We start from the raw sequence: 24,182 nt of genomic DNA on the forward strand, positions 1-24,182 counted from the left end.
CTATGGCGGAGGGTATTAATATATGTGACAAAATTAAAAAAATATATATACACATTTTCGCTGACGCATTTTTCAAAATGTTTGCCAACATCTGGTTTAAAAAAATAAATCTGGATTGTTTTCTGAAATATGTGTTTTAGATCCAAGGTTTATTGGGTAAAAATTCACCTTAAGAATGTTTGCTTAAAAGGGGTGTTTAAAGTATTAGTACCATTTTATAGTCACAACGACTGTAATTATTTATCCTATACTAGTCAGTAGAGAATATCATCGCAAAAATGTTTGATAAGCATAGACTTTGGAATACCCCTCAAAACTAAACAGTGGCATTCTGAAAGCCATAAAAAGCTATTCAACCGAATGGACTCCGACTTAGTATTTTATAGAATATGACATATGACCCAATTCGATCAATATATATTTCATTAAAACCGAAAAAGTAGCAGCGGAAAATGTTGTTTTTTGTTTTTTACAAAATGTTTTTTATACCCTACAACACTATGTGTACAGGTAGTAATTATAGACCAATCGTAGCGAAAGTTAGCATGGGACTAGAGCTTAGAAGGCTTCCAATTTTGATGGTTATCGGGTAATATTTAGGGATTGAAATAGACCATAACATTTGCGTTAAATAAAAGTCACATTTTCAATTAAACCAGATTATTTTAATCCCGGCGAAATCACAAATTTTCGTAGATGATGATTCTAAATATATCGGATATATATAGTGAAATATATACAATGTGGACATACAAAGAAAGGGAATGTTAGCAAGAATGCTTATATCTCAAGAATGGCTGGACCTATTTTGACAAATTTTATTAATTCGGAATGCGCTCTTGGCATAAAAGAAAAAAAAAAATAAAAAAAATCGCACAAAAAGCTGCCAATAATGAAGTTGTGTAGTATTTTGTGTACCATTTTTTATTTTTGCCTATTTTTTATCGCATTCGATTTTTTTTTTAAATTTGACTTACAATATTGAAGTATACATTTTGTAATATTTTTTTCACCTTACAACACAGGTTGGGGTTATTACATACAGATTGCAATTATCGTCCGATCCTCATGTTGATATAGATTTTGTAGTATTTTGTGACAATTTTTTTTTAAATTTTTTATCGCATGCGATATTTTCAATTTGACTTATAATATTTAAGTGTTTATGTTGTAATATTCTTTCAACTTACAACACAGGTTGGGGTTTTTTATATACAGATTGTAATTATCGTCCGATCCTCACTAACATTTTCACAAGGGTAGGATTAGGCTCAGAAGGGCTAGGCCTACTGTTTTCAAATATGTCCGCAATATATTTAGGGGTTGAAATGGACAAATAACTAAAAATGTTCCTGATTTTGCAGTTGTTATAAAGGCCATAAATAGAAGCCAAAGGACACGCATAATGTTAGAGCATCAGCGGGTAGAATGGACCACTACTTTTGTGTGAAAAAATACCAACATTTGCATTCTACCGAAACGATGAAAATAACATACAGGCAATATCCAAAATACACAAAAAGCGAACTTCTGGCATTTTTATGCTAACTTTGTTGACGAATATAGCCAACTATTGTAGACAAGCTAATCATATAGATGTGTCTAAATTTAGAGATAGAGAGGGGCTTCTTTCATTTAGGAGATGATCGCAAAATATTTAGGGGTTCAAATGACCCAAAAACAGAAAAAATTTCCTGATCACACAATTGAAGCCAATCGACACGCTTGAGATGAGTTCTAGCTGGACAGGAAAGAGTTCTGGCATTTTGGATGGCTATTGGATTATATTTGGCAGTAAAATCGACCACACAACTAACAGTACGAGTCTCTTTTTAATATGCTAAGGGTATTATCTGGACAGTGCTCCATAAAATAATTTCACATATTGTAGTTTTGTATGGTATCACATTAAAAATCACGCTGGAAGTTTTGTCCGACTTATAAATGCGCCCACAAAGGGTACACCCCAACCTTACTTCCCTGTTATGACCGTAGTAACTTATATTTCCCTTAGTTTATCATACAACAAAATAATGTTTGAGGTCACTTACAGGGTGAGATGAAAAAACTGCAACCAAATTCAGACTGCTGTCGTTTCTAAGCCATTCGTCCGACAGCTGTTAAAATTATTCCAGAGACAGCTCATTATATTGTTTACAAGCGTACAAAAGCATTTGGTGAGAATTTCCAGGAAAAATTATTCGTGAAATTCAAGCGTGATTGTGTGATTTCCTTATATTTGGCTGGAAAACCACAAGTGAGAACTGCAGCATTGAAATGTGAATAAATCTGTTGTGTCTCGTACCATCGGTCGTTACCGTGATGCTCGTAGCGTAGCCCGACGTCAAGGAAGTGGACGGAAGAAAACAGCTACATCAGCAGAAATGGTTTGAAGAGTAAAGACACGACTTGATCGAAACCCGCGTCGCAGTGTTCGAAAAATGGCTCGTGAGCTGAACATATCGCAATATTCCATTCGGCAAATATTGAAAAATGAGCTCGGGGTAAAACCATTGAAATTGCAAAAAGTGCAAGAACTTACACCGCAACAGAAAGAAAATAGACTCAAAAGAGCTAAAGAGTTGTTTCACTTGGCCGAAAGTGATGAACTTCCGATGAGAAAATATTCGTTGTCCAGCAGTTTTTAAACAAACAAAATGAGGTCAGCTGAAAATGTACTTCTTCGGTTGGCCACCAGAACTCAAGCGCCGGCCATGGTGATGGTGTGGGCCGCCATAACAGCCGATGTTTGGTTTCCGCTCGTATAATTCGATCGTGGCATCTGAATAAATGCCGAATATTATCGCGATAATATTCTGGAGGGTGTATTAAAGCCTTGGCTAGACTTTGTGCTGTCACACGTGGTAGAATCAGATGCCTCTCCACGTATTAAAAGTTCTTGTGAGTTAATATTTGGATTTGATTTAAAAATATCGATTCTACCAAGAGAATCGGACCGGGCATCGTTTTCTTCGTTAATTGTAATCAAGTAAAATATTTTACATTTTTTGGGCTCTAAATCGTTCAGTGTGAAATGAACAAAAAACAACATCAGTTGGGGAATTTTGAAATTCGCATACATTTTTGTAAATTAAAACAAAAATTTGTTGACGTTTTTTTTTTATCTCTCAAATAAAATATAATAATTTATTACATATTTGACATCTGTCAAAAATGCTATGTGTGAAGAATGAAAATGAGAAAACCCTCATCATCATTACCATTATCGTGATCATATGGAATTTTACGACTGAATCATATGAATAATTTTGAATATTAATTATATGTCTCATCGTCGTCATCATCTGCAGAATGGCGTCCAAAAAGAAATGAATGCAAACAGAAATAGCATAAACGTCGACCAACCAAGCCAAACAAACCAAAATCGTAAAATATGTTACAGTTTAAATTAGCTGAAAGAGAAACAACAAATAGTTTGGTCATGGGTCATTAATGTGTTTGGCTGTGGCGCCATCAGCTACAATTTTCAATACTATAAAATCAAGAGACGATTTAGTTAGATTATCATTCTCACTTTACAGTTCAAACAAATCGAATAGTTCGCGGTGGAATAATGCGTGCCTTCATCGTATTGTCGTTTGTAGCTGTGGCATGTGCCCAGTACAATTATCAACCAGTATCTTCGGGTTCGGATAACTTGGCAGGTGTTAATGGTGGCTTAGTCTCTCCATCTTCCAATTTACCCAGCGTTGCTGCTCCAGAAATCGAAAAGGAATTCTTCACCTACACCGCCAATGACAATGACTTCAACGATGCTTTCGATCCTCAACAGGCTGCCAATAATTTGAAGAAGGGTATTCGTGTCATTTTCATCAAGGGTCCCGAGAACAAGGGTCTTGAAGATGCTGCCGTTGCATTGGCCAAACAATCCGGCGAACAAAAGACTGCCATCTATGTGCTCAATAAACAGGCTGACATTGGCGATTTGGCTAACAAACTTAACAACCTCAACACTGGCAATAACCAAAGACCCGAAGTCCACTTTGTTAAGTACCGTACTCCCGAAGACGCTGCCAATGCACAACGTGCCATTCAAGAGCAATATAATGGTTTGGGTGGTAATACTAGAACTGTTAATGGTGGCGTTGCTCCAGTCTTGAACTTTGCTTCCCAAGCCCCTGCTGCCAGTTCAGGATCATCAAACTACGCTACTGCCCCATCCAACAGCTACATTCCCCCAGCTGCTGCCACACCATCTGCCAGCTATATCCCTCCAGCTGCAGCTACCCCATCTGCCAGCTATATTCCCCCAGCTGCTGCTACCCCATCAGCCAGCTACATTCCCCCAGCTGCTGCTACACCATCTGCCAGCTATATTCCCCCTGCAGCTGCTACCCCATCAGCCAGCTACATTCCCCCAGCTGCCAGTGAGCCATCCAGCAACTACATTCCTCCTCCAGTACCTGTTGATGAACCCAGCACCAATTACTTGCCTGCTTCCATTCTTCGTCTGTTCCGCCTTTAAAGTGCCAACTTTGGCCCAGAGGCAATTGTTAAGACTGAATCGAATCAAAAACTGATAAAAAAATCCATTTCGTGTTTTGTTCTTTATGAACGTTGTTGTTATTTTTGCACACATATATAGATAAATAAATATTGTTTTGTAGATAAAATTAAAATTTGTGTTCATAATTCTTTATTTGGAAGCACAAAACTAGGCTCGCATCAAAACACAGTAAATGTCATTCAAAATTGTCAAGAACATAAATTTCATATTTTATTTCAATCAAGATTGTATTCAAACCATTCAAACTATGTCTGCTCATCATCAGCTTTGAAGGACAACTACTTTTGGTCAAACACAGTTTGAACAACGTAAGCGGAATTCGTTAACTAAAACTTGAGCAACCTTTTGTCGAACGTTTTTACCTCTGCATGGTAATCCAGTTTGTCATTAAAAACTGTTGTCAAAAGTTTCAAAATATTGTGGTTTTAGGCTTGAAATTTAAGACTTGTATTTATTTCAAACACAACCTGAAAGAAAAGAAAGGTATATTGGTTTGAAAAATGATTAATAACATGGAAAAAATTTTAAAGTTAGGTTTAAAAAATTGTCAAAAATTTCCGACTTTGCGTATATTGTATTTAAAACATAAGCTTCATTTTTTCTGAAAAAAAGGATTCCAGCCACCCTGTTAGAGATATTTTGCCACTTGCTATACCCTCAGCCTTTATGGATCTTTTAAACCATAAGTCTATTTGTACAAAATGCGTTTAATGACATTTGGAGACGACTTTGCCGTTCCATCTGTCCTTCATCTGTCTGGCTGGTTATTCCGATCTCTCGAAGGGAGCTTTATGATTTGGTCCTAATCCAATAAAAATAAATATTTTTCCCAATTATAGACGCAGTTTGACGATGTGATGGCATGATCAATCGATTGCAATTTCAATCACGTTGTTCGCTATCAGAATTAGGTTGTTTCGTTTGTGGGCTGTTTGTACGAAGTTTTTGATTTTTTGCATCTTGTACCAACTGATTGTAAAGTTTGTGGGCATACCGCATACAATTTCATTTTGTGTTTATTATCGAAGAGACAACACCATTGTTGCGCACATCAAAACAAAGCGAAATCCGATCAAATGCGTGATTTTAATGAATAATAGGTATAATATTAATTTTATTATTTGCAAAAATTAATAATAAATAATGAGTCAATTGTAGGGCATGAAATTATTTCCGGTGTCATCTTAACTCAAATGAACCCTACGAAAAGTGAAGTTGTACACAAAGTTGTATCGTTTGTGGCCGAAGCATACAACTTGGTTACCCCCAAGTTGTACCAAAGGTATTATCGTGTGTTGCTTTCCTTTTTTCAAAATTTGTATTTGTTAGTTTTAATGGGAACTTGTGCGAAAACATTTGAAATGCGCTAGACGAGATTATTGTTTTTCCTCCAAAATTTTTTATCATTAATTTTACAACTTTATTCATGTCTTGAAATTTTTGTGCAAATGTTGACATTTTAAAAATATTTTTGTGTTTTTCCGTTTCCGTTAGGGTATAACCCTCCATCTTGGAAAGGAGGGTATACTAAATTTGCCATTCCGTTTGTAACACCTTAATATATTTGTCATAGAAAACATAAATTATATACAGGGTGAGATGAAAAAAAACCGCAACAAAGTCAGACGCCATAATTTTTACATATTTTTTAAATTTCATTGAATGGGATCAAAAATTGTCGGAAATAGCATCAAATGTTAGAGAAAGTTTAGATTTGTTCGAATTGGTCACCTTTGGCGCGAATTATGGCCTTCAAACGGTCAATGGCCCATTCCCGACGAAACGCTTGCTTGAGGTGATCGACACTTTGGTATTTTTTAGTACCAACCTTGCTTTCCAAAATACTCCAGACACAATAGTCCAACGGATTGGTATCCGAAGATTTTGGTGGCCATTGTGCGCTGGAAATGAAGCGAGGAACCTCATTTTGTAACCATTATTCGGTGGCACGTGCTGAGTGCAATGGTGCTGAGTTCTGTTGGAATGACCCAGGTCTGCGGCCAAAATGACTTTAATACACCCTACAGAATATTTTCACGATAACATTCGGCATTTATTCTGATGCCACGGTCGATTAATACGAGCGGAGAGCGAACATCGGCTGTTATGGCGGCCCACACCATCACCATGGCCTCATTTTCAACCATTATATATATGAAGGGTAATTTTTTAAAAGCTACAGGAACGTTTTTTATACTTTCCACAACTGCCGATTAGTCCTGTTATGGCATACTCTTTCCAACATTTCTGCCGGTATCTCACGTGAAAATGCTTATCTGTTGTCTTGCAATGTCGCAATTAAAGCGGATTCGCAATACAATATTTGGCTATATTCGTCACCGAAATCAGAATGAAAAAGCCAGAAGTTCACCTGTGTGTATTTCGGATATCTCCTAAGTAATGCTGGTATTTTTTTAACACAAAATTAGTGATCTATTGTACCCGCTGTCCAAAACTCTAACTTTATGCGAGATTTCGTGTCCTTTGATTTCTATTTGTGTCCTTTATAACGGCTGCAAAATCAGGAACATTTTTAGTTGTTGGTCCATTTCAACCCCAAATATATTGCGGACATCTTTGAAAACAATAGGCCTAGCCCTTCTGTGTCCAACCCTACCCTTGTCAACATTTTCGGAGGATCGGATGATATTTGCAATACTTATATAATATCCCCAACCTGTGTTGTAAGGTGAAAAAATATTACAAAATATTAAAAGTCAAATTGAAAAAATCGCATGCGATACAAAATATAAAAAATTAAAAAAATGTCACAAAATACTCAAAATCTATATTAACATCATTATTGATACCTTTTTATGCGATTTTTGTCAAGAGGGCACTCTGAATTAACAAAGTTTATCAAAATCGGTCCAGCCATTCTTGAGATATAAGCATTCTAACTAACATCCCCTTCCTTTGTATATACACATTGTATATATTTCGCTACATATATATAACCGTTACATTTACTATCGGCATTTACGTACCGGTCAGAATTGACCTGTTCGTCTATTTTTGATTTCGCTGGGATTAAAAATATTCGCGGTTTAATGGAAAATTTGAATATATTTAACACAAATGTTGAGGCCTATTTCACCCACTAAATATTACCCGATGACCATCAAAATTGCCCAGCCCTAAGCTCTAGCCCCATGCTAACTTCCGCTTTGATTGGTCTATAATTGCGACCTGTAGAGCAACTGCAGGAATCAAGATTTTTTTCAGTTTTTGGTCCATTTCAACACCTAAATATTATGCGATCATCTCCAAAAGAAATAGGATTCTATTCTGACCCTAGCCACACCTCCATTCTAAATTTCGTGAAGATCGGGTCATAATTGCGACCTGTAGAGTGATTTCAAATTAACATGGACAGACGGACGGACATACATAGCTAGATCGACTCAGCTCGGCGAGATAGGAAGATCCATATATACTTTCCTATGTGGGAAACCAATATTTCGTAGTGTTACATAATTTTTGGCCCAATTATAATACCCCCAACACATAGTGTTGTAGGGTATAAAAACTATTGGTACCATTAACCACTTTGCGGATAATGTTATTTTTGTATCAAATCTATTTCAACAAACAGTTTTGAAATAATTAAAGCCGATCATTTATAAATATATGACAAATTAATTAAAGAATAATATGAAAGAAAGTTAAGTCGGAACAATGATAATGCTTCAAAACAAACAGCAAATTAGTTTAATAAAAACATAAATAAAAAAAGTTCCGAAAATTCTTCGCATATTTTAGGGTATTTAAATTTGGATACAAAACTATAACTGACGTCGGGCATATCATAATGGAAATCTGATATAATTCATTGGGATAATGCTTATTCTGGTTTCGAGGAATCTGGATAGTTTTCATTTGCCATTGAATACTAAAAGATTAAACCTCTGTATAAAAGAACAAGACATTGCCTATGAAATTATTCAAACCTCGAAGTTTTGTACACATACCAAATAGCTAACGAAGCGAAAAATGCGTTCTCTGATTGTATTGTGTCTGGTGGCCACAGCTTGTGCCCAATATAATTATGGTGCTGGTATCAGTGGTGGAAATTATGGAGCAGCCAGTAGCGTAACTCCCTCTTTTGCACCTCAGAGTTCAACTGTAGAAAAAGAGTTTTTCACTTTTACTGCAAACGATGCCGATTTCAATGAACCCGCTGCCACAAACAACTACAACACCGCTGCCAAGCAAAATCTCCGTGTTATCTTCATCAAGGGCCCCGAAAACAAAGGTTTCGAAGATGCTGTCCTCGGTTTGGCTAAAAAGGCTGCCGAACAGAGGACTGCCATTTATGTGCTCAACAAACAACCTGACCTCGCTGGATTGGCTGAAAAATTGAAAAATGCCAACAACAATGTCAACCACAGACCCGAAGTTCACTTTGTCAAATACCGCACCCCTGAAGATGCCGCCAATGCTCAAAGAGCCATTCAAAGTCAATATGACAGTTTGGGTGGTACCTCTCAAAGCTTCAACGGTGGCGTTGCACCCGCCTTAAACTTTGCTTCCCAGGGATCTTTTAGCGCCAGTTCTGTTCCAGCCATTTCTTATGTTGCTCCTGCTTCTGGCGCTGCCTTGAGTCAAAGCTATTTACCAGCTTCACTTTTGCGTCGTCTCCGTCATAAATAATTTAGATGATTTTGCTATTGTACAAAACCCAATAAAACTAATTTATTTTTATTACAAAATTATTTTATTCCAATGTGATGAAATTATTTGTCATGGAATGGGCTATAGAAAATTCAATGCTAGATTAATACCATTAGGTCAGTAGGGCAAAACAAGGCAAAAAGGTTCTGTGTCTCAGGCCAGGGTACCATTAAATTGAATACATCTCAATATTGAGCATATATCTCTCGGCTGATAAAACTACATGGGGCTGATTGGTTCAACTACGCAATGTCAGAATTTAAGGAGCTATAGCCATTTTTCCTCTTTAAGAAATTAAATTGAAAAACATGCCAGGAATATTGAAGGAGTTGTGAACATTTTAAAATATGTTATTTTTCATCATTAAAAAACTCAATGAAAAACCAGTAAAGAAAGTCTTAAAGTAGGGCGGGCCGACTTTATGATACCCTACACCACTTTGCTAATTTAGTAGAGCTCCACATAACAATTAAAAGTTTTTATGGGAGAATTCAATTATACACACTATGACTATAATTATAATTTAAGGTTCAAAAGACTAAATATGCCGAAGCATTTGTACATTTTACGTTCGGATGGGTCTATCTTGTTTCCTTTTGCCTGTTACCAACAAATGCAAAAAGACATAATACCCTGACCACCTTGTCGTTTAGGGTATAAATATGCTAAAAACCTCGGTTTTTATACCCTGCACCATAGTATAGAGGGTATATTAAGTTTGTCATTCCGTTTGTTACACCTCGAAATATACATTTTAGACCCCACAAAGTATATATATTCATGATGAGCATACAATTCTATGTCGATTTATCAATGCCCGTCTATCCGTCTGTCCGCCTGTGGAAATCATTCTAGCTTCCGAACAAAATGAAGTAGGTTGATAAAATTTTACTCAAATGTGTACTATGTCTGCAGGACTTTTGGTATTGAAAATGGGGCATGTAGGTCCACGTCTTCATATAGCCCCCATATAACGGTACCTGCCGATATGCGGTATTTTGATGATTCTAGCGACATTTTTTACCGGAATTGTTCCAAAATTAATATTTAAAGTTCGTAACAGATGCTACGTCTGAAGACAAAATGGGCCATGTATGTCCACGGCTTCGTATAGCCCCCATATAACGGTACCTCCCGATATTCGGTGTTTTCATGATTTTAGCGACATTATTTACCGGAATTGTTTCAAGTTTCGCATTTGAAGTTCGTAATGGATGTTACAGCCTATGACAGAAAATTGTCTGTGAGAATCCACGTTTTATATTCCGTATTTTGATGTTTTTAGCTACATTATAAACATTTAGATAGACCCTAATATAATAGCTACATTCGGTATTTTTAAGATTCTAACAGAAGTTTTAATGGATTTTATTGTTTTTGAGAATTGCCAAATTCGTTCCAAATGGTGGAGAGTATTCAAAGCCGAAACAGCCAACATTTTTTGACGTAGAGCGTCAAAATTTAGAGAACAATTTGTATTGTGTCTAGGATGGTTGGGATTCAAAACGGAAAATATATCGGTCCATGTTTTGTGATAGCCCCCATATAACGGTACATCCTGATATTCGGTATTTTGATGACTTTTGTCACATTTTCCCAAGAATTTGTTTTAAATTTGGTATTTTTGGGTCTTAATGGGTTCTAGCTCAGGTGGCGAAACATTGTATGTATAGGTCCACGTTTCGGTATAGCCCCCATACAACGGCACCTCCCGATATTCAGTGTTTTGATGATTTTTTCAAATATTTAAAGGGATTTGTCCAGAAATTAATATTTTTAGTGCGTAGTGGGTTGTAGCTCATGTGGCGAAACATTGTATGTGTAGGTCCACGTTTTGGCATAGCCCCCATATAACGGTACCTGCTGATGTTCTATGTCCACCGATATTCGGTATTTTCATCATCCCAGTCACATTTGGTACTTTAGAACATTTGATAGATGGCAATCCTTGAAGTATAAAATTGTCTACAGGGGTCCCCTTTTTGGTATGTTCCCATAAACGGCCTCACTTACTTTATGTTTTTTTTTTTTTAATAAGTTTAACTGCATTATTTGAAGGTCCTACTGGTGTATGAATATTAAAGTGAAAAACGCTTGAATTCAGATACTTTTATTTAAAAATGTTTCCTTTACCCAAAGTTGGAGGGTATTAAAATTTCGACCCGGCCGAACTTAATGTATTTTACTTGTTATCCTTTAAATTTTGTGTGACCGCGTTAAATTTTTTAGTTTCGCCACCACATTATTCGGTGCTACACTTCAATGAAGCCGACTGCAATTTCCGTTCTCAAAAATAAAATTCAACAAATACAATCCAATTGAAAAAAACCCCGTTTGTACACGATGAAATATTGCATTTTTTGTTCGTATCTTAATTTTCCTCTTAATTTGCACTACTTTGAATGGTAGTTAATGTTAACGAATGGAATTGTTTGATTGCAAAACACAAAAATGATATAGGTAATAGGAAGAGTTAATGGATAATCCCAAATTTACTCTTGATATAGCGTTACTTGAAAAATTATAATATAGAAGAAAATCTTGCAATAAATGTGAATTTTATAAAATTTTACTTATTTGGTTAATTGCTTGGCTTAAGGTCATTAAAAGACTATGTTTTTATTTTTGAATTTTTCCTTTTTTATTCATCTAATATTTGATTTCCTCCGGAAATCATCTTCAGGGATCTGTTTTACAAAAACACAAATTACAAACTGTTTTTAACAATATATAACACAATAAATAACATACATTTTTAAAGTAAAAGCTCGTCTATTGAGTTTAAATGTCACTATCAAACTAAGTTTTCTTTCGTCGGTGTTTATGATCTAGGCTTCTGTAAATGTGAGCACAATGATCTGTATCGGTTTTATAATTAATTCGTTTGTCATTTGGTAAACTTATAATATGTAACATTTCCAATGTAAATCGTCTTTTGTAATTATTTTCTTGTGCTAATATGTCAACGGCTTTAAGGTCGGGTTTATGTCCTGTCAATGTGCAGCTAAAGCAGTCTTCTGTTCGAGAGGCTTGTCACTTTTTTGATCCGATTTATGTCCGGAAAGTCTAGTTTTTAATTTCGTCTTTGTCGTGCCGACATATGACTTTTGGCATACGTCGGCGTCGTCCCCATTACATGTTATCCTATGAACTACATTGCACTTGTCCTCGTTCTTAATTTTAGATTTTGTTTTACTAATCAGACTTTCGACATTATTACGTAATTTAAACGCTAATTGATAGTGGTCCTTATTATAGATGTTTGATTTACCAAGCCTTTCTGAGAATCCCGGGATGTAAGTAACAGCTTTATATATCTTTTCTTGTCTTGCCTCCTTTATTTGGTCCGTTTTTGCGTTTATAATTAGGTCGTCAATGGTGCTTTTTGGAAAATCATTTTGGTTTAATATGTGGCGTATTTTTCTTTCGTTCTCTGAGTGGAATTGTTCGTCACTTATATTGAAAATCCTTTTGATAAAATTAATCACTGTGTTTATTTTTATTCGTCGAGGGTGTTTAGAATAAAAGTTAATCAATCGTCCTGACGCCGTTGGTTTTTGGTACCAATCTAATATAAGTTTTCTTCCTTGTCTGATTATTATTGAGTCCAAATAGGGTAGTCTGTCATTTTTCTCAAGTTCGTGTGTAAATTGTATGCTCGGGTTGAATGCATTAAGGATATTTAATGTGGTGTTGATATCTGATTTCTTCATTATACAAAAAAATGTCGTCTACGTATTTAGTTACTGCTCTCGGCTTTGTCATCAGTTTTTCTAAAGAAGCGTCCAATAATTCCTCCATTACGATGTCAGCAATGATCGGTGACGCTGGTGATCCCATAGGGAGTCCTTTTTGTTGTTCGTACACCTTGTCTGAGTATATGAAATATCTGCAGTCCTTTATACAAAAGGTCAGTATTTCTTTAAAAACTTCTTTAGGTATTTTCGTGTATTTTTGTAAAATGTTCCACTTTTCATCTATTGTTCTTAAAGCTAGGTTAATCGGTATGCTGGGAAACAACGAAACTACATCAAATGTATTGTGTTATATATTGTTAAAATCAGTTTGTAATTTGTGTTTGTTGTAAAACAGATCCCTAAAGATGATTTCCTGAGGAAATCGAAATATTGGATGAATAAAAAAGGAAAAATTCAAAAATAAAAACATAGTTTTTTAATGACCTTAAGCCAAGCAATTAACCAAATAAGTAAAATAAATATAACAGGTCAACAATATACAACAACAACATTTTATAAAATTTATAATTTTTCAAACTTTATCCCCATATAGGTAATTTACCAGAAGGAGTGGATTAATATTATTATTTCTCTCTTTCTTTGAGACATATCATTTGTATAATTTTAACAACTTGTAGGCGAACCAGAACCATGCATATATCCTTAATGTTTTAGGTGGATATTTGAATTATATTTAACGCCAAAGTCGTGCGTGCCTTAAATTAAGGAATTTCGGAAAGCCCAATAACTAACATATTATCCCGTCTTGGTCAATCGGTATAGAATGTCTTTGAAAATAATACAAAATTGGTATTCGCAACTATCTGACGAACCTGTTCCGCCCACCTTATAGTTTTAAAAAACTTTATAGTCGTATTAATCGATTTGCCTATACGTAGTCATTCGCAATTCAACAAAGATGTTATGGTTGAAGAGAAAACTAAATTATTTAAATTTTATATCAGAATCATGATTTTCATATTTTTTTAACAAGATTTGGGATATTCCAAACTATTCGCATTATTAAATAATTGTCATTAATTCTGCTATAATTATTTTTTTTTCAATTTGAAATATTTTTTATGACATGAGCTAAAAATAAAATGTCATAAAAAGAAACAAACTAATTAAGAAAAATATTAAAGAAAGTTCCAAAAGCAAACAGCATTAAACCGGCTTAGAAGCAATTGCCGAATTTGATGTGACGAAAAACCATAAATATTTCTCAAAAGAACTAATTACTTTTTTGACCATTAAAGTCTGATGGATATTTGCCATAATTCACCGAGGATAATAACAATTCTAGTTTCCAAGAATGTAGATAGTTTTGTGCAAAAATTTGAGGGTGGAAGAAGAGTTGTTGTTTTTACAAAATCGAACGCTTGTATAAAAGATGAAAGCAATGCATTTCAAATTCATTCTTCATTCGAGTTTTCGTATTAACAACAATAATCAAACAAGGAAGAGGAGAAAATGCGCGTTTTCATTGTATTGTGTTTGGTGGCTACAGCTTGTGCCCAATATAATTATGGAGCTGGTACCAGTGGTGGAAATTATGGAGCTGCCAGTAGCCTAACTCCCTCCTTTGCTCCTCAGGGTTCTACGCTCGAAAAGGAGTTCTATACATTCACTGCCAACGATGCTGATTTCAACGAACCCGCTGCCTCCAACAACTACAACACCGCTGCCAAACAAAATCTCCGTGTTATCTTCATCAAAGGTCCCGAAAACAAAGGTTTCGAAGATGCTGTCGTTGGTTTGGCTAAAAAGGCTGCTGAACAAAGTACTGCCATTTATGTGCTTAATAAACAACCTGATCTCGCTGGACTGGCTGATAAATTGAACGCTGTCAACAACAATGTCAACCACAAACCCGAAGTTCACTTTGTCAAATACCGCACCCCTGAAGATGCCGCTAATGCTCAAAGAGCCATTCAAAGTCAATATGACAGTTTGGGTGGTACCTCTCAAAGCTTCAACGGTGGTGTAGCTCCAGCCCTGAACTTTGCTTCCCAGGGATCTTATAGTGCCGGTTCTGCTCCAACCAATTCTTATGTTGCACCTGCCTCTGGTGCTGCCTTGAGTCAAAGCTATTTACCAGCTTCACTTTTGCGTCGTCTTCGTCACAAGTAATTTAGTTAATATTTTTGGGCATTATGTGGGATAAGTTAAATTGTCGATATTGTTATAGCGAATCGAATAAAATTCATTTATTATTTTAATGGGTTCTAATTGATTGTTTTTTTTTTTTTTGTGATCTTTAAATTACTGTATAATGTGTATAATTGTTTATGCCAGCATTTCATCGGCAGTCGAAAATGGAAACCAGAAGAAGGCAGTTACTAGAAGCCGAGTTAAATTGGGTTTCTCTAAAAGCAAAGATTTCTTTCTACTGTTCATGCGATATTCTGATAAGTTGAAAGTAATAACTGAACAATACCATTCATAATTCAAGCTAATTGGTGTTACTTAGTTTCGTGATCATTTAAAATAAACAAGTGCTGAAGTAGTGTAAAGCGTGTGTGAGTTTGTTAATTTTGCTTTACTTTTTGCGATAATTTTGTGATGTTCGAGCATTATGTAGCATGCGAGTAACGATTTCTTTTTTATTAGAATGAAAAATGTTTACGTTTTCATTCAAATTGTCCGTTAGAGTAACAGGTAAAAACAGACATTTACCGAAACCCAAAAATGAGGAACAGCTTTTAAGGTAAGAACATTATGATTTTAATAAAATATATTTGTTATTTAGAAGCATCCTTCGTAAAGTGAGAAGAAAAGTTGGATATATTTCTAGTTATACCCTACAACACTATGTGTTGGGAGTATTATAAGTTTGATTGGGCCAAGAATTATGTAACACACGCGAAATATTGATTTCCCACATAGGAAAGTATATATGGATCTTCCTATCTCGCCGAGCTGAGTCGATCTAGCTATGTATGTCCGTCTGTCCGTCTGTCCATGTTAAATTGAAATCATTCTACAGGTCGCAATTATGGTCCGATCTTCACGAAATTTAAAATGGAGGTGGGGCTAGGGTCAGAATAGAACCCTATTTCTTTTGGTGATGATCGCATAATAATTAGGGGTTGAAATGGACCAAAATCTGAAAAAATTCCTGATTTTGCACTTGCTCTATAGGTCGCAATTATAGACCAATCTACGCGGAATTTCGCATGTAGCTAGAGTTTAGGGCTGGCAAGAAGCCTACCCATTTGGGTGGTCATCGGATAATATTTAGCGGGTAAAATAGACCATATCTTTTTTGTTGAAAAAATTCAAAATTTTTCATTAAACCGCGAATATTTTAAATCCCGGCGAAATCACAAAGCCATGACAAGGTTACTTCGATCTTTACATTGATGTTAACATCCAAAAAACGGATATATAGCAAAATATGTGCGATATATATGTTTATCAAAGAAGATATGCTTGAAAAATCTCTTATATGTCGAGAACGGCTGAACTGATTTCGACAGTTCTCATTAATTCAGAATGGCCTCTTGGCAGGAAACATAAAACGTCTAAAAAAATCGCATAAAAATATCTCTCTAAAGATGAAAATATTGATTTTGTAAAATTTTCTCATATTTTTTCAATTTTGTCATATTTTTGGCATATTTTCATTTTGAATTAAACATTTGGTAATAATTCTACAGCTAACAAAACTAAGTAGTTAGGATATCAGGATATCATATACAGATCGCATTTATGGCCCGATCCTTACGAAATTTTGCATGGAGATAAGATGAGGGTCAGAATAAAAGCCTATTCTTTTTGGAGATGATCGCCATATCGGTTGAAATGGACCAAAAAACTGCAAAATCAGCAGGTCGTAATTATGGGGGTTACCGGACATTGCAAAAGCCAAGCAGTTTTGGATGGCCATCCAAAAATATTCAATGTGTGAAATAGTTTGCCAACTTTTGTAGACAAAATACGAAAAGGTCCATTCCAGAGACTTTTTCGAGAATTCACAAATACAGGAAAGACGCACTTCTGACTATTTCGTTAACGAATATAGTCAAATGTCTGTATCTCATATAGATGCATTTCAATCAAAAACCAATAATAAATGTTAATCTTTTGCCACTTCTGAGAAATTATAGGTCTTTGGGAAATATTGGTTCCAGATCTTGGAAGACCATTTAAGTGCAACATCTACCAATAAATAGGAAATGAGCAAATTAGTTTAAGTTGCTATTATTTGAAAATTAGAGAACGAAACCTGATGGATTTCTTTTATTATTTGTCACAATATCTTGTGGAATTCTTTCGAGTATCTCGCCTATATAAACAGTATTGTTTATTATAGTGTTGTAGGGTATTCAACTGTCGGCCCCTCTCGACTATAGCCTTTGCTTACTTGTTATTCACTACAACACTACGTGTTGAGTGCAAAATAAGTTTAAGTCGACCAAAAAGTTTGTAACACTTCGAAAAATTGGTCCTTGGTCCTGACCTGAGACGATCTAACTACACGTTGTCGATCGATACGTTGGTCGATATAACCCATCTTCGAACTTGACCTGACTGCAGACAAAAGACAAATGTGCAAAATTTTAGTTTCCTCTTACATGTCATTTGTGATTGATACAATTGACGGACGGACATGGCTAAATCGACTTAGAATTTTACGCCGATCGAGAATATATATTCTTTGTTTGTCATAAAAATGCTCTCCAAACTGTGTATTAGAGGGTATACAAATTCTGTTGGAGAATTTGGTGAATATCGGTAGGCACGATTATAAAGGGTAATTTTTAAGCTAGTACCCTTTTGGCAACACTGAACAGTGGTAGACGTCGTATGGAAAGAGCGGCAAAAAATACTTTTAGTGCAGATATCAATATGAATATTTGGTTATGGTACCTTGATGGGATAAAAATAAAAATGTGACAAAATGGATATAGTCGGTGCATGTTTTGACATGGTCCCCTTACAACGTACCCCTGGAATAAGAGTTACTTGCTCAACTCTTGTCATATTTCCACATCAGATTGTTCTGTTATTTGACATTTTACATTCTAAAGAGTTAAAGAATAATCTTACTGAAATTTACTTGGAACGGCCCTACATAAAAGAAGTATTTTTCATACAAATAAATTCAAATATTATTTTTTTCACATTTTTTGTATAAACAAGTAAAAAAAGCTGAAAGTTCGGCCGGGTCGAACTTTGAATGCCCTTCACCATTTGGAACGAATTTAGCAATTCTCAAAAACAATAAAATTCGTTAAAAATTCTGTTAAAATCTTAAAAATAGCGAATGTAGCTGTTACATTAGGGTCTATGCGACAACATGGACCTGCATAGGTAACTTTTGTCATAAGCCATTACAATATTCAAATGCGAAACAAAAAAAACAAGCAAGTAAGCAAAGACTATAGTCGTACGGGGCCGACCCTACAACACTACAATATGTTAGAAGCCCCCTTATGTCCGAATCCATTTTGGAATATTTCGCTTTTAAAATTATGTCATGGAGCACAGCCCTGATATTACTCTTAGCGTTTTGACTAGGGACATTTACCCAATATCTCACTCAATCGTGCTGTTAGTTGTTGTGGTCCATTTTACAGCTACATATACCAATGGTTATACAAAATTCTTCCCTGTTCTTAACTCTCTTCAATTGTGTGAGCAGGAAATTTTTTCTGTTTTTGGTTCATTTGAACCCCTAAATATTTTGCGATCAACTCCAATAGCAAGAGGCCCCTCTGTATCACCAAATTTAAACTCATCTATATGATTTGCTTGTCTACGATATCTGGCTTCAAAGTCGTGGTCGAAAACTCGAACTTCATGCGAGATTTTCTTTAGATTCAATTTGTTAGCTTTATAACGGCTGCAAAATCAGGAATATTTTTGGTTGTTTGTCCATTTCAAACCCTCAATATATTGCGGACATCTTTGAAAAAAATAGGCCTAGCCATTCTGAGCCTTTTTCGTGAGGATAGTTGCAATCTGTATATAATAACCCCAACCTGTGTTGTAAAATGAAAAACTATTACAAAATGTACAATTCAATATTATAAGTCAAATTGAAAAAATCGCATGCGATAAAAATATGAAAAAATAAAAAAATGTCACAAATACTGCAAAATCTATATTAACATCATTATAGACATCTCTTTATGCGATTTTTTTAGATTTTATGCTTTCATGTCAAGAGGGCATTCTGAATTGACAAAATTTGTCGAAATCGGTTTAGCCAATCTTGAGATATAAGCATTCTAGCTAACATCTCCCTCCTTTCTATATATACATTGTATATATTTCGCTATATACATCCGATATATTTACTATCAGCATCTACGTAACGGTCAGAGTCGATCTGTTCGTCTATTTGTGATTTCGCCGGGATTAAAAATATTCGCGGTTTAATAGAAAATTTGAAATTTATATAACACGAATGTTATGGTCTATTTCACCCACTAAATATTATCCGATGACCATCAAAATTGGAAGCTCTATCCTCATGCTAACTTCCGCTTCGATTGGTCTATAATTGCGACCTATAGAGCAGCTACAAAATCATAAAATTTTCTGTTTTTGGTCCATTTCAACCCCTAAATATTATGCGATCATCTCCAAAAGCAATAGGTTTCTATTCTGGCCCTACCCCCACCTCCATTCTACATTTCGTTAAGATCGGGCCATAATTGCGATCTGTAGAGTGATTACAAATTAACATAAACAGACGGACGGACGGACATACATTGCTAGATCGACTCAGATCGGCGAGATATGCAGATCCATATATACTTTCCTATTTGGGAAACCAATATTTCGAGGTGTTACATAATTTTTGGCCCAATCAAACTTATAATACCCCCAACACATAGTGTTGAAGGGTATAAAAATCGGTGAATAATGTAGCTAAAATCATCAAAATACCGATTATCGGGGGGTAGCGATATATGGTTATACGAAGATGTGGACCCGCACAGACAATTTTTTTCATAGGCTGTAGTATCCATTACGAACTTCAAATACGAAATTTCAAACAATTCCCGTAAATAATGTCGCTAAAATCGTCAAAACACCTAATATTGGGGGGTACCGTTATATGGGAGCTATACGAAGTCGTGGACCTGCACCGACAATTTTCTCTCATAAGCTGTAGTATCCATTACGAACTTCACATACCAAATTTGAAACAATTCCGGTGAAAAATATCGCTAATATCATCAAAATACCGAATATCGGGGAAAACCGTTATATGGGGCTATACGAAGACGTGGACCTGCACCGACAATTTTCTAACGTAAGCTGTAGTATTTAATTCAAACTTAAAATATTAAATTTGAATCAATTCGGATGGGTATTGTCGCAAAAATCATCAAAATACCACATATCGGGAGGTACCGTTATATGGGAACTATACCAAAACGTGGACCTACATGGCGCATTTTCAATACCAAAAGTCCTACAGACATAATATACATTTGAGTAAAATTTTTTCAATCTACTTCAATTCGTTCGGAAGCTAGAGTGATTTCCACAGACGCCAAATCGACAATTTTATGCTGATCAAGAATATATATACTTTATGGGGTCTAAAATGTATATTTCGAGGTGTTACAAACGGAATGACAAACTTAATATACCCTCCATACTATGGTGGAGGGTATAAAAAAATCAAAGTTATTAATGGATACTTGTAAATTTCAGTGTTATTGAGGTAAATCAAATACATTTTTTTATAATATAGAATTTTTATTTTTTGGTAACGTTCGCTATCGCGTTATAAAAGGGTCAGAGCTCATAAGAAGACGGTTAAAAAGACCTGTAGTTGGTGGAAAAGATAATTTTTTCGGGTATGATTTAGTCGAAACTTTTTTATATCTTTGTTTCTAGACTCTGCGGTCTCCTTCTATAATTCTCCAATCGATACAATGGCATATTTTATAATGTTGGGTGCATGTATTAACATTTTATGAAATGTACCCTGTACCATGGATATTCTATATCAATGGTACAAGGATTTCTATTTGTTAACTCTTTAGGAGTTTCCAGTGCATAACTATTGCATCCAGAAATCAATGCTTGCAACAATATTGAGCACCTCTCAATTACATCTTTATCAAACCCAAACAACAAAAACATATTCTATGTCACTAGCACCATAAAACTGACGAACGAAGTCACTTCAGTATTTTGGGCATAACATACACATCTGCCAGAATCTGAGAGCTAAGTTAGCACTTTTCGAATCTTAGGACCATTACTAATAGCGTTAAAAAAATCGCATTGGAGGATTCAGGGGGGAAGACAATTAAAACTTTAACTGAAATCCAATTTTATTGTCTAAATTATCTTAAAGGCAACTCAGAACAAACACATCTTCTACATTATACACACCTACTAAACACAACAAATTACTTCTCTAGAAATAAGTCAATACCTTGTTTTTCAATAATTATGCCAAGATTTGCCATTTTGAAATGTATTTAATTTTGTAATACTGTTCTATTTATACTGCTGAAAAAAGAAACTAACTACATTTTCTCTTTAGTTTGGAAAATGACTTATTGAGAGCCAAATAGGGTGAACATTTTACTTCCCGTTCGGAACCTGTCAACTGGCCGCCTCGATCGTCCGATCGTGTTTAAGCTTATCTCTATGCAGACGAACTCAAAATTGATGCATTTGAAGAAACAATTGCAGTATTTATTCGTGAAATACCCGCCAAAGTGTTGGAAAATGTCACTGGAATAATTTCAACAGCTGTCGGACGAGTGGCTTAGAAATGACAGAAATCTGAAGTTGGTTGCAGTTTTTTCATCTCACCCTGTATATGGTGAGAAAAAATAAACGTCAAATGAATGAATATGTATATCGAAGCTATATAAACATCTGAACCGATCACGATAAAATTTTGCATAGGTATTTTCGAGCAGTTATGATGCCAGGTTTTTCTGATATTAGCCATTTGGTGCACAAAAAAACCTGAAATCGTATAAAGATATATGAGAGCTATTATCAAATCAGAACCGATCTTGACAAAATTTAAAACACTTATTTCTGAGCTGTATTTGATATCTTGTACCAAAGATTATTTTTGTGGAGTGCATATTACGCATGTGAGGGACTTCAAACCCCAAATCGGATGAAACATACATATGTGAGCTATAGCTATAACTGAACCGATGTTCTCCAAATGTGATATACTTGCTTCGAGACTGAATTCAGTAGGAAATGCAGGTCATTTGGACTGACATTGGCCATTTGGTGCACAATTAACCCGAAATGTGTTGAAGATATATGTGGAAGCTATATATAAATTTGAACTGATTCTCACGAATAGGGTTCGTCCTTTGGCCAAAAAAATATTATTTGAAAAATTTCATCCCAATCGGATAATAAATGAGACCTGCATTTTGTTTACAAAAATACATGGACAGACAGACGGACCGACGGCGGACAGACGGACTGACATGCATAAATCGACTCAGAAAGTGATTCTATGAAGATCCTCAAAAGTAACTATGGGTCTATCTCCCTTGCTTCTATATGTTACAAACAAATGCAAATACACCACTATGTGGTGTAGGTTATAATCAACCTTTATGAGGGCTAAAGCAAAACTTCAACCTATATAGAAAATTCACTTGCTGTGATAGCCTGTCCGTCTGTGGAAATCACCCTAACTTCCGAACGAAATGAAGTAGGTTGGTAAAATTTTACTCAAATGTGTATTATGTCAGCAGGATTGAAAATGGGTGATGTAGATCCACATTTTGGTATAGCCCCCATAAATGGTACCTCCCTTTTTTCGGTACTTTGGTGGTTTTAGCGACATTATTCACCGGAATTGTTTCAAATTTGGTATTTGAAGTTCGTATTGCGTACTACAGCCTATGACAGAAAATTGTCTGTGCAGTTCCACGTCTTCGTATAGCCACCATAAAACGGTACCCCCCGATATTCAGTATTTTGATGATTTTAGCGACATTATTCACCGGAATTGTTTCAAATTTGGTATTTGAAGTTCGTAATGGATACTACAGCCAAAAACAGAAAATTGTTTGTGCAGGTCTACGTCTTCGTATAGCCCCAGTACCTCCCTATATTCGGAATTTTGATGATTTTAGCTACATTATTCACCGGAATTGTTTCAAATTTGGTATTTGAAGTTCGTAATGGATACTACAGCCAAAAACAGAAAATTGTCTGTGCAGGTCTACGTCTTCGTATATCCCCAGTACCTCCCTATATTCGGAATTTTGATGATTTTAGCTACATTATTCACCGATTATTTATTCATGTTTCGCTTTTGAATATTGTAATGGTTTATGACAAAAGTTGCCTATGCAGGTCCACGTCGTCGTACAAACCCTAATATAAGGCTACATTCGGTATTTTTAAGATTTGAACAGAATTTTTAACGGATTTCATTTTTTTTTTTTTTTTTTTTTTTTTGAAAATTGCCAAATTCGTTTTCAAAAATCGGCCCGGCCGAACACACAGCTTTTTTTAAGAACTGTCGAGTCATTTTTTTTTATATTGCCTTTGTCCTTTTTTTATTTATTTATTTATTTTTTTTTTTTTGCCTTTGGTACTGCACTCGAACTCAAAACCTTGGATTTTGTAAAAATACTGGGTTTCTTCGTTGATTTTTACGTCGTTACGGCTGCCCAAACTTGTTTTGGAACCCCATCTATAAGTAGTGAAATGCGGGGAAGTATATGAGGTTGGAAATAAGGTTTATGTGTGAGCATCGTCGCACAAGGCCTATTCCAAAATTTTGAATTATATCGTTGGTATTCAAAGAATCCCAGACCACAAGCACTTTCGTCGAAAAATATTGATTTAATGCTCTTTGGGATATTCATTGACTGTATATTCTATTTAAAATTTTGCACAATATTGCAATAACAAAAACTTTCCACAATATGTTCTGAATAATTCTTCCATTTTTAGTTTTTTTTTTTAATAATTTCATATGAAATTCAAGTTTTATTCTTAGATTTTGCATACTGATACGTGACTTTCACTTTTTTTCTATGAATATAACATGAATAGTGAGTTTCAATATTTCTGTTAAAAAAAACCCAAAATCTATAAAACACAAGACAAACTAGAATAGTGTATTATTCAATATAAAAAAGTGAAATTGATTTAGACATAAAAGATTCGTCGAACAGGTCAAAATAAACCACAAATAAATTTGAATAGTTTTGGTTGGAAAACAATTAAAAATTGATTAGTAAATATATAAACATTTAACCTGT

General features: G+C 35.1%; 3 protein-coding genes across 3 annotated transcripts; all 3 read left to right on the forward strand.

Annotated features, from left to right (window-relative positions):
• The first annotated feature begins 3,262 nt into the window (after positions 1-3,262).
• On the forward strand, positions 3,263-4,594 carry LOC101896426 (uncharacterized). Its single transcript, XM_005190985.3, has one exon. It carries the CDS (start codon positions 3,575-3,577, stop codon positions 4,484-4,486), a length of 912 nt encoding a protein of 303 aa, XP_005191042.1. The 5' UTR covers positions 3,263-3,574; the 3' UTR covers positions 4,487-4,594.
• Positions 4,595-8,521: 3,927 nt separating this feature from the next.
• Positions 8,522-9,181, forward strand: LOC131805443 (uncharacterized). The gene has a single exon (XM_059128594.1). It carries the CDS (start codon positions 8,522-8,524, stop codon positions 9,179-9,181), a length of 660 nt encoding a protein of 219 aa, XP_058984577.1.
• A 4,880-nt stretch (positions 9,182-14,061) lies between these two features.
• Positions 14,062-15,149, forward strand: LOC101896607 (uncharacterized). Its single transcript, XM_011297366.3, has one exon. It carries the CDS (start codon positions 14,413-14,415, stop codon positions 15,070-15,072), a length of 660 nt encoding a protein of 219 aa, XP_011295668.2. The 5' UTR covers positions 14,062-14,412; the 3' UTR covers positions 15,073-15,149.
• The last annotated feature ends 9,033 nt before the right edge of the window (positions 15,150-24,182 follow it).

Source organism: Musca domestica, unplaced genomic scaffold, assembly GCF_030504385.1.
Source record: "Musca domestica strain aabys unplaced genomic scaffold, Musca_domestica.polishedcontigs.V.1.1 56, whole genome shotgun sequence".
Taxonomy (NCBI): domain Eukaryota; kingdom Metazoa; phylum Arthropoda; class Insecta; order Diptera; family Muscidae; genus Musca; species Musca domestica.